This window comes from Pelodiscus sinensis, chromosome 22 (assembly GCF_052426305.1).
Source record: "Pelodiscus sinensis isolate ZL-2025 chromosome 22, ASM5242630v1, whole genome shotgun sequence".
In the NCBI taxonomy this organism is placed as follows: Eukaryota; Metazoa; Chordata; order Testudines; family Trionychidae; genus Pelodiscus; species Pelodiscus sinensis.
The window spans coordinates 23923319-23934937 of record NC_143073.1 but is presented as its reverse complement, the minus strand read 5'-3'; the positions used below and the strand labels follow the sequence as shown (position 1 = coordinate 23934937).

The 11619-nt window shown below is 55.0% G+C and overlaps 1 protein-coding gene across 3 annotated transcripts; it reads left to right on the top strand.

Moving 5' to 3' along the window:
• The first annotated feature begins 378 nt into the window (after positions 1-378).
• On the top strand, positions 379-8921 carry LOC102446797 (interferon-inducible GTPase 5-like). Of its 3 annotated transcripts, none has more exons than XM_089772429.1 (3): positions 444-521; positions 3982-4052; positions 4977-8921. In XM_089772429.1, exon 3 carries the CDS (start codon positions 5017-5019, stop codon positions 6205-6207), a length of 1191 nt encoding a protein of 396 aa, XP_089628555.1. In that variant the 5' UTR covers positions 444-521; positions 3982-4052; positions 4977-5016; the 3' UTR covers positions 6208-8921. The 3 variants fall into 3 exon arrangements, with proteins under 3 accessions (XP_089628556.1, XP_089628555.1, XP_075763215.2); XM_075907100.2 differs by having other exon boundaries at positions 471-521; positions 3978-4052; XM_089772430.1 differs by lacking the exon at positions 3982-4052 and having other exon boundaries at positions 379-521.
• The last annotated feature ends 2698 nt before the right edge of the window (positions 8922-11619 follow it).

Here is an 11619-nt window from a genome sequence, read left to right as displayed (position 1 = left end):
TCACAGCACATGGACGGTACCGCTGGCCCAAGGGCCCCAGTCCTGAGGCCAAGCTTGGATGGGCCAGGCTTACCTGAGGCCCACATGACTGAGTGCTTGTTCTGAGAGCTCACAGGCAGGAATTGGTGGCAACAAGCAAACCTGTGGGGGGGGGGGGAGTTCCAATGGATGCTCCCCCAGTGCTCTGGGGGGAGCCAGGGGTCTCTCCTGAGCTACCCAGCACATGGGCAGGGTCTGGTTTGTAACAGTCTCTCTGCAAGGGCAGCGGAGGAACAAAGGGGCCCCCGGTGCAGGAAGGGTGGCCACAGCTGTGGTGATTTCTCTGTTGGGGAGGGCTGAGGAGAGAGCAAAGGGGCCTGCTAAGCAACCCACTCCCTGGGGCAGGCAGCTGTGCAGCTGAGCTGTGACCTGCTGCCTTCACTTTCAGTATGAGTCAGTCCCGCCCCAGCTCTCTATATAAGGAGGAGGCTGTGCCCAGCCTGTGAAGATCACAGCTGGAGACCTGACTGCTCAGCAGCACAGTGAGTGGAGGGGCTATGGGTGAGAGATGATGCCAGTGGAAGGCTGGGTGCAGCCAGGAGGGGGAGGGTGTAGCTGCCCCCCCCCCCCCCCCAGTTTCCCAAGGAGCAGGCTGGCTGGCAGTCAGAGGGGCTGTGTTTTAGGGAGTGGGCTCCATGTGGGATGCTGTTCAACAGGCATTGGGGCTGAGTGTCAGGGAGGGGCTCTGTGCTGCAGGGAATGGCTGGGGCCCCACTTGCTGCAAGGAGGGGGTGTGGGGTCATGGGGGCTTTGTACTGCAGGGAATGTTGGGCTGTGGGGGGTGCTAGGCTGTGGAAGGGGGGCTGGATGGCTCTGGGTCCTGCTCTGCAGACAGCTGGATGAAGGTCTGTGGGGGGTGCTGGGCTGGGTGTGTGTGGGGGGGGCTGGGCTGGGTGTGTGGGGGGGGGTGCTGGGCTGGCTGGTTCTGGGTGCTGCTCTGCAGATAGCCGGATGAAGGTCTGTGGCGGGTGCTGGGCTGGGTGTGGGGGGGGGGGGGCTGGGCTGGGTGTGGGGGGGGGTGCTGGGCTCGCTGGTTCTGGGTGCTGCTCTGCAGATAGCTGGATGAAGGTCTGTGGCGGGTGCTGGGCTGCAGGGGGTGGTGTCTGGGTTGAGGGATGAAGCACTGGGCAGCAGCTCAGGGAGGATACGTGTTCTGTGGGTCAAATCGGCAGCCAGGGGATGGAGCAGGCCCTGGTCTGGAGCGGCAACGAGGCAGGTGGGGTCGCTGTGGAGAATGGATCCGGTTCCCCTGAGTTTAATGAAGCCCCGTGTTCAGTGCGAGCAGAGAGCGTCTCTTGCTGAGATGCTTCCCGTCTTCCCAGCACAGGGAGGGAGCTGGGCACTGGGTGTCTGGGAGGCAGGGACTGGCAAAAGGGCTCAGGCCGCACGGAGCAGCAGGTGCAAACGGGAACTCGCCATGGAGTGACAAACAGCTTCTCCCTCAGGCGGAATTACCTCGTTCTCGCCTTGCGCTGTGGGGAGCTGACAACACCCCCGCTGTGTCTGGCCCTTCTCCTCAGGCAGGAGGGTTAAACGGTCCCTGGGCTGGAGATGGTGGGAAAGTGATAAGAAATAAACACTCAAATGTTCACGGCCTTGGCTCTAGGGCCCGTTTGGTGGAGAATGAGCTCAAAGAAAAGGAATAATCATGCGTTGCAATGCCGGCTGGGCAGCGTCGGGAGAGGTCCTATTCCCCATAATGCATACATTTCTGGGGCCTGCTTCCTGCCTTGCCCATATTCTCCATGTGCTAATGACGTCCGGAGCGATTAGAATAACGTATCTGGGGGCAGGGCAGGGGGTGGTCTTCACCCGCTCCCCTTCAGCAGGCGCCTTTCATCCCCATCCTAGTCCTGCAGGGATCTTCCACCCCATCTGGAAGGGGCCTTTTCTTCCCCTCCACCTAGCTGCAGTGGCCGTTTCTCACCCACATCCAGAGGGTTTTCTCCCTCTGCTGTTGGCTTCAGCAGGGAAGTAGGGACAGTAAGAGGAGAGAGACCATGTCTGGCAACATGTCAAACCCCATCCTCATACAGACACTCTTTTGGTCTTCCCTGTACTCCCGGCCCCCTGGTGGTCACTCTGCAGTACACCATCCCTCTGACCAGTCCCTGCAGTCACTCTGCAGTATAGCATCCCTCTGTACAGCCCATCCCTTTGCATGTGATAGGAAACAGTCCAATTGCAGGCACTTTCCATTTTCCTTGCACAACCAAATCTGCTACCGAATTTGGTGGTCCTAGCTCTTACCATTTAGCATGACCTCTTCAGAAACAGACTCAAAGACTGAAAGATGCGGAGACAGAGAGGTGTGAACATTTCCGAAATATATAGATAAATAATTAAACTGCATCACTGAATGGGAGCTACATAAGATACATTTTGTTCTGTTTTTTCTTTTTTCAGCAAAAAAAATGGGTAGAATCTGCCCCCCACCCCCGCACGGTTCAGGCTGTGTTTGTGAGTTCATTGCTTGGTTCAGAGCTGGCATTGATGCTCCAGTGCACATCCTGTGGTCTAAGTTGAATGGCAGGTGACCTGTGCTGCAGAAGCCATGGCACAGTGCACTTGCCGTCTTCTGGGTTTGTGTGTTCTCTGTGTCTGGGGCAAGGCAAACTTCCAACAGTCTTCTGTCTGCATTGACAGCAGGATAATTTGCAATGAAATGGGACTGCTACGCTCTTAGGCCTTACAGCACATTGTTAGCTCCCTGCTACATATATAAACGTAGAGGCGGATCTTTCCCACCACTTCTGTTTTTCCTTCCCTCGGGAAATTAGTGTGACCCTTCTGACAGGTCAGGGTCGCGTTCTATATCTAGGGTCCTTTCCCACACTGTACCACAGACCAGCTAGAACCCCACCCAGCAACCTGGGGAAATTACGTTGCCCCTGGCTGCCTTGGCCAGGCCGCACTTCCCTGCCGCGCACACGGACTGAGCGGAGAGAAACCACCAACGAAAGAAGTTCCCTGACATTCATTAGGGAAACGCCCCGAGCAGGCTCCTCCCAAAACTGAGCAGGACGCCCACCCCAGAGTCCCTGGGGCAGAGCCTTGGGCCTCGTGTTCATGGGTTCTATGGCCAAACCGTCCTTCCCTGGGCCCCTCTCTGCTCCCTCTTCCCCTCACAGGCTGCCCTTGGTCAGGGAGGCCCCAGCGATTGTTCACCTCTCACCCCGGGGTGGGGAAGAAGGCATCTTGCGGGCTCAGGCAGCGGAGCAATTGCTCCGGCTGCCTCTCCAGCTCACTCCCACTGCCCTGCCAGCCAGTCTTCACTCACCTTCTGCTCCACCTGCCTCTGCTGTGAGCCCTGCAGGGCACTCTCCTGAGGTGCCGCCCAGCCCGTAGGCAGCGTCAGTGCCCAGTGAGCTCATACAAACCGAGGGTTCCCAGTGGAGCCTCTGTCTGTGTAACCAGGGTGGGGAAGCGGTTAAACCAGACCAGGGACCTGAAGCAGAATCCACACTGTGACGGGTGGGATCACAGGGGTCCCCTTGGGGTTCTCATTCGGAGGAGGGATCAAGCCACTGAGCCCTCATGCAGCCCCTCTGGAGCACCCCACCCCCACAAGTGCTGGTTGCAGCTCCGCACCGGGAGGGCTCAGCTGTAGCCCTGCCGCGCCCAGGAACACGCACCCCAAAGGGGCCAGAACCCAGAATAATCCTGTTTTCCTTTGTATAAATGGGTTACAGGAAAGCTTAGCCCCCCCTTATCAGGGAATGAGAGGTGGCCAGTGGTTGCTCCCCCTCCCGGGTAACAGCTATTCACACGGGCCTTGTATGAAAGATGAATAGTCAGTTAAGGGATTGCACGTGAAAAGTGAAGCTCAAAGTAAGTCACTCAGCCAAAATAAACAAACACGCCAGCTAGTTCCCTAAGGAACCTGTTCTGTGGATCTCCTCACTCTAAACAGCTGTTCTAATCCTCTCTCTCTCAAGCTAGGCAGCCTCTGACCTTGGGCCTGATCCTTCCTCCTGCGCAGTCTTAGGAGTGTCCAGCTGGCATCGTAAGTGGTAAGTGGGAATCTCCTGGCACCCGCCTGTATTTTTTGGTCCCCCCTGTAATACACCTTGTTGCTCAAGGCAGGAATTCTCTGTGCTCAGTCCAAACTCTTCTTGCCATGAGTGGGAAAGTGCCACATGCAAAATGGTCCCAGCATCAGGTGGGGAAAATGGGACTCGCACAAAGAGACAAACAGGCTTATTATCTAGCAAGGAAAGTTTGCAGGCCTGGCCAGACCAGACCCCTGCCAACTCTGCAAGCCTTCCCAAGCCCCCACTGACTCTGAAATATCCCCAAACCACGCAGCCACTTGTAACTGTAAAGATGAAATGGGACAAGGGGGGGTGTGGCCCCCAGCTTGCCTGGATCTGGCCCCCGAGGCTCAGGGCTCCCCCACCAGCACTGGGGAACCTGTGCTGCTGCTCCAACTCCCTGTGATCCCCTGGGGGCCCCCAGCCTGGACTCCCCTAGGCTCTGGTGTGCGAGGGGAATGTGGGGAGTGTCTCTCCTTCTCAGTCGGGGCCCACATCAGGGAGGGGCTTCTTGGTTTTTATTTTTGCTTCTCACTTGTGCATGGCCCCCGACTGATTTTTTTTTTTCTGAGGGTCGGTTCACCCCCCCCCCCCCCATCTCTCCTGTTCCAAGCTAGCTGCTGGAGAAAGCTCATTCAGGCCTTGGATGTTTGGAACTGTCTATTTGTTACGGATTCCCCCTTTAATACAATCAAACATCCTAGAGCATCGCTATTGCCGGAGGCTGGGTGTTTGCTTCTAGGCAAATCAGCCTATGTTAACCTTCATCACAGCCTCATGCAATTGAAATTGATGTCAGAATGAACTCGTCCCCCAACCAGTCACAAGCTCTGAAGGGAAGAGATTTGTCTGATTGATCCTAATCAGACACATCACTGGATGTTTGTCTTTTCCTTTGTTCAGATCTGCAGTAAGAGGAACTGAGCCGTTGCCGAAGGCTGCCATGACTGATAAAAAGGAAATTGAGCACCTGAAGGCCATCGCTGAGACAGGAAACATCACAGAAGCTGCTGCTAAACTGCAGGAGAAGCTGGAGTCATTGGATGACACCCCACTAGACATCGCCATCACGGGAGAGTCGGGGTCAGGGAAGTCATCCTTTGTCAATGCCATCCTGGGCCTGCGTGATGATGATGAAGGTGCTGCAGCGACGGGGGTGACAGAAACAACGATCGAGCCAAAGGCTTATTCACACCCCACTCTGCCAAATGTAAAAATCTGGGACCTGCCAGGAATCGGGACCCCCAATTTTCAGGCAGACAATTACCTCAAGCAGGTAAATTTCAACAGCTACGACTTCTTCATCATCATCGCCTCACAGCGCTTCACTTCCCACCACGCCTCCCTGGCCCGTGAGATTCACAAGATGGGCAAGAAGTTTTATTATGTGCGCTCCAAAGTGGATAATGACTTGAAGGCTGAAGAAAGGAAAAGGAATTTCAACAAGGAGAGAACTCTGTATATGATCAGGGAGAATTGCAAAGAAAACCTGAAAGCGTTGGGTGAAGCCCCCCGATGGGTTTTCCTGATCTCCAGCTGGGAACTGGCTGACTATGATTTCCTGCTCCTGCAGGAGACACTGGAGAATGAGCTGGATGCTCAGAAGAGACACGTATTCATCCTGGCCATGCCCAACATCTCGGCAAAGATTGTGGAAAAGAAAAAAGCTGAACTGCAGGAGCTTATCTGGGAAGCAGCCCTGGTGTCGTGTGTTATGGGTGCTCTTCCTATTCCAGGCCTCTCTCTCGTCTGTGATGTAGTCATCTTGATGTCTCGCATGAAGCATTTCTGCAAGTACTTAGGCTTGGATGAGGAATCTCTCAGCAAACTGGCCAGTCAGGTTGACAAACCCGTTGAAGAACTGAAATCTGTCATCCAAAAGTCTCCACTGGCCTCAACCGTAACAAAAGACTTTGTAATGACTCTGCTTTCTAGATCTACAGCTGGAGGCCTGATGGCAGTTGAACTTCTTCTGGATTTTGTACCAGTCCTTGGCTCCCTGGCAGGTGGAGCACTGTCTCTTGGGACCACACGCTACATGCTGAAGGGCTTTCTGGATGATGCTGCGGAAGATGCTAAGAAAGTTCTAACCAAGTTCCTTGAACTGAAAGCTGAAAAAGTTGCACAGCAGTAACAAAGCGACCTACACGTGTACAAAGAAAACCCTCCGTGCCCAGCCCAGCCCTCTCAACCTCTAGAAGTGGGTGAGAACAACAAAACCAACAGACACAAAACTGCACCTGAATCCAACAAACAGCAGAGACAACGACCGAGTCAGATCACACAGGATACTGGTGAATCAAAAGCTTGTCCCTTCCCTTGCAATATCTCCAGGGGCTCACAGCTGAGAGTGATAGGAAGGGGAAGAGCAAGAAGCAACCTGGTGTGAGCCCTGGGGGGAGGCATCACTTCCCTGCCCTCCTGAACTCCCACACCCCTGACCTGAGTGCCCCACAGCCCCTTCCTCCAGCACGGACTCCTGAAACCCCACAGCCGTATGCCTGTCCTGAGCCCCCCACAATCCCAGGCCCCAGCCCAGACTCCAGCACCCCTTCACCTCCGCCCCTCCTCACCCTCCAACCCTGACTCCTGCGCACCCCACACTCCCACCGCCTACTGTGAGCCGCCCCCACACTCCAACCCCCTGCCCTGAGAACCTCCTCACCCCAACCCTGAATTCTGCACCCCCATCCACTAACCACATACCTTGAGAGCCTCCCCACCCCAGACCTGACTCCTGTAACCCCCACTCCTCCTGGCCCTGGCTCTGAGCCCAACCCTGATTCTTGCATCCCCTGGATCCTGCAGCCCCCTGTCCTGAACCCCTCCTCCCCCCAGTCCTGACTCCTGCACATCCCTGACCCCCAGACCCAGGCCCTGACACCAGAACCCCACTGTAGAGAGACTCCTATGCAACTTTCAACCCTGACTCCAGCACCTCCCAGCCCTCTGCCCTGAGCCCCTGCCGTCTCCTAGCCCTGTCTCCTGCACCCCAGGCCTTCATTACCTGAGCCCCTCTTCACCCCCACCCTAACACCTGAACCCTCCACAACCTCTGCCCTGAGCCCCTCCTCACCCCTATCCCTGTTGCATCCCCACACCCCCAGCCTCTGGCCTTGAGCACCCCCTAACCCCATCTGTGATTCCTGTATACACACACACACACACACACACACACACACACACACACACACACACACACACTGAGCAGCCCCTGGCCATGAGCTCCTCTTTGCCCACCAACCCTGACTCCTTCACCCCACCCCCACACAACACTCTGTCCTGAGCCCATCCTCACTCCCCCAACCCTGACTTCTGCAGGGCTCCCATCACTGAGGGGGGTGTGGTGGGATATGACCCCTGCTGCCATCCCACACCAGCCCACCCCCAGTAACCCTTAAAGAACTGCTCCAGAGGATGCAGTCTCAATGAGGGCAGAGAGCAGAGCATTGTGGGAAGGGGCAGAGCTTGGGGACATCCTCCTGGGATGCTGGGAGTCCTGGGTTGTATTGCAAAAGTGCTCAGGCTGTAGTTGGTCTCCAGGCCATGACTTTGCGCCCCATGGTGAGGTTGCTGTTTACAGTGGTGCAGAGGGGGGATCCATCACGGTAGGGTGTCCACCTTTGTGAGTGTCCCCAGCGAGACTGGGAACCAAGGGCTAACCTGCTTGTTTGCATTTAAGTATCTTTTCCTGTAGGTTTTTGTTTCCTTCTGGCTATTATAATAGGCTACATATGAAAGTAGTTTTGCAGTTAGGCTGTAACGCAAGGGACCTGCAGGCCACGTCCTGTATGTCAAGCTAAGGCAAAGTTAGCAAACCTACGTGTGGGACACTTGCTCTCTGGGTGAAAGTCAGGCTACATCTAGACTGCAGCCTTCTTGTGCAAGGAGTTTTTTTCAGAAGAGATCTTCCACACAAACTTCTTGTGCAAGAGAGTGTCCACATGGCAAAAATGCATCGGAAAAGCAATGTGCTTTTGCACAACAGAGCATCCAGACTCTCGCAAGTAAGCAGTGATGGCTTTGGACAGAATAGCCATGAGACTACCTGTGCCTTTTCCTCTTCCCTCTTCATGCACAAAAACTTCTCTTTCCATCCACACACGCGTCTTTGTGCAAGAGTTCTTGATTAGAAAGGCATTCTTCCTCGTAGAATGAGTATTAACAATTGCACAAACCCCCCTCTGGATTCTTTCACTTACTCAACCAAAAACATGCTTGAGGTGTGGACTCTGCAAGGTTTTGTGGAAAAGCTCTGTAGTATAGACATAGTCTGGGTGTGCACATTCAGGATCTTACAGCACAATAGAGCGACTTTCAGTGGCATAGGGGCATCCAAGAATACTCTCTCACTCAGCTGGAACACCACCTCTTGGAGAAACCCGCAATCACCAGGTAGAATAGAGCCAGTAACTGCGCCAGGCAGAAAGAACTGATGTGGTATGTAAGCACGGAAGGGGCTATGGTAACACATGGACATACAGGAGAAGAAATGGGGGTCAATGGTAGACTGACCGATAAGAAGCGACAGGAATATGGAGTAAGGGAAACATCGGCTCCTGAATATGCATCGAGCAGAACAACGTCAGTGCACCGGATGATCAAAGTGGCACCCCAACCTAAAGGCGGTAGGAAGAGAAGTGGTCCGGGGCAGTGCCAGAATGATGGCCCCTGATGGTGAGGGGAGGGTGATAGAGGCAAATGAGGGTTAACACCTCAAGTTGCTCTAGAAGGAATGGGGTGGGTATAAGGCTCTGTAGATGTACAGTCCCTCTCTATCTTGTGGTGTTCAAGTGTTTGTGACTGGGCCCCATGTATTAATAAACTCTATTTGCAAATATACAAGAGCGCCCGTAGCGTGAGTGTGGCATCTGTGCTCAGCAGAGTTCCCAACCGCAGAATAATTTAAATTATGGGCCTGATCCTGGGGCAAGAGCTGCCAGCCCTCCAGGTGGTAACTGGAAATCCCTTAGGATATGTCTACACTACAGTGTTAATTTGAGAACTATTTTGAATTAAGATAATTCGAATTAATGCGTCTACACACAAAATGCTTTTTGAATTAGCATCTTGCTAATTTGAAATACTGCGTCCACACCGAGTGGACATGGATTCAGATGTAAGGCCGGCCGCAACCAGGTCGGGTGGGCATCAGGTCAGGAGTGTCTTTGTGTGGCTGTTGCCTGAGGCTTGTGCTTAAAGGGACACACACAAACATCCCTCCCCTCCCCTCCCCTGGACAGCCAGTTCTCAGGTGTCCCTGCTTGCTTGCCTGCCTCGCTGTGGGAGAGCAAAGCATTTGTCTCGGAGTGCTGTGGTTGCCCTCACTCAAGACACCGTAGAACTCTACACCATGGAGCTAGAGCTGCTCCTGGGCACTCTGGTGCATCTCGTGGATGCATTGCTATCAGCCTGGCTGCACTTGCTGCAGGCTGCCATCTGGGAGGTCCATCGGGGGGCTGTCAGTATCCAGGAGGCCCTGCAGGAGAGCATCCACCCTGAGGAGCACTAGGAGCCTCCCTGGTCTACCCCCCTGGGGGCTTCTGCCTCATTCCTCCCTCACGTTCTTCCACTGACCCCTCCCTAGCCCCCTTCCCGATATATTTTCATAAACACAAAGTCTCTTTATTTAACAAAATTGGGGTGGATATGAAACTCCATTGAGACTGGGGAAAGGAAGCAGGAGAGAGCGAGGGAGACGGGAGGGGGAAACCTGGGAGGAGGAAGGGGGAGGAGAAGCTCAGGGTTGGGGGTCTTGCTGGCCCTCCTGTCTCACAGTACTGCATGTACAGGAGCCTCGGCATCCCGGGGCGGGAGGGGTGGAACGGGCATAGCGGGTGGTTCAGGTGGGGAGGGGGAGAGCAGAGTGGGTGGAAGAAGCGGGAGGGGGAGCAGACGCGATCACTACGGTGGCCACGGGCTGGAGCAGCAGCAGGCACCAATCTCTACACCAGGGTCTGCAGGTGGTCGTGGATGGCATGGCCCTGGTCCAACAGCGCCCACAAGCCCTCCCACCGCAGATGCAGGTCTTCCTCCACCCAGCGCTCCTGGCAGCGGACCTGCCTTGCATATAATTCCAGGTGCTGTCGCTGGTACCCCTCCTGGTTCCGGGCCATCCTGCTGGCCTGGGTGCGGGAGGCTGTCCTTGGCGGGGTGGTGCACCCTGCACTCGCAGCTGGTGCGACTGTGGAGAAACCAGAGAAGTGGTCATTTATCCCTGGGGCACAGTGGGTAAAACCCAGCCCCACTCTGCAAGGCGAGGATGGCAGGTCTTTGCACCATCATGTCCTGCTATCCCTCGGCATGAGAGTTGGCCCGGGACTACATCCATGCCCCTGTGCTGTATATAGTGTGGGTGTGTCGGGTGGGAGGGGAGATGTGCTCTGTCTCTGTGTAAAAGGGCTTCTGGAGGAAGGGCATTGTGCAGTATCCCTCTCCAGGGTCAGGAGCATGTCATGTGCCTTCATACATACATGCCAGGGTACCACGGCCCCTGTGTGGCAGGAAACGGGCCACATGCCCTGGCTGGCACAGCACATGCACAGGTTGCTGCATGATCCGTGCTCAGCAAGGCCCACACGCACAGTCCCTGGGCTCCCTCGCCCCTCCCCCCTGCTCTGCATAAGGGGACAGTGATGGCATTCACATGTCGAGGCCTCCCCGGCATCGGACGACACAGGCAACAGGCTTGCTGGGAAGGCTCTGGGTTCCGGGCTTCACGGCACACTCCCTCCAGGCTCCTGGCCATCGTCGTCGTCCTCTTCCTCCTCCTCTCCGTGCTCCTGGGAGCTTGCAGACTGCTCCTGGGGAGTGGTGGAGGGCTGGCTGGCACCGGGTGGCTGGCTCATGCTGGCAACTAGGTCGGGGCAGCACCTGAGGGCTCTGGGCTGACAGGCCCTGTGGCCAAACAGACTCTGCCCCTTTAAGAGCTCCGGGCCTGGGCGGGAGCAGAAGAGTTTTCCTTGTTTGGCCCAGAGTAGCCACCAGGGGAAACTGGGAAGGGCTGGAGCTCCGCTAACTCAGAATGAGCATCTACACAGCGCTTATTCCGAATGAGCTAATTTGAGTTTGGAGTTACTCCTTGTAGAAAGAGGTTTACCAAACTCAAAATAAGCGCCCAGCTATTTCAAATTTATTTCAAAATAGAGGTTTGACTGTGTAGAGGCTATGAAAGTTAATTCAGAATAACGGCTGTTATTCCAAATTAACTTTGAAGTGTAGATATACCCTAAGAAAACTATATAAGGGTATGTCTACACTAGCAACCCTAGTTCGAACTACGGTGGCTAACGTAGTCATTCAAACTTGCAAATGAAGCCTAGGATTAAAATATCCCAGGCTTTATTTGCATGTTCCCGGCGCCGCCATTTTTAAATGCCCAGTAGTTCGAACTCCGTGCCCGTGGCTACACGCGGTACGGGCTACGTAGTTGGAACTAAAGCCCCTAATTCGGACTACCATTACTCCTCATTGCAGGAGTTACATGGCAGGAGTTATATGGGCATTATATTGCTCTCTGCTGGGGTCCACGTGTCCGGTGTACAGG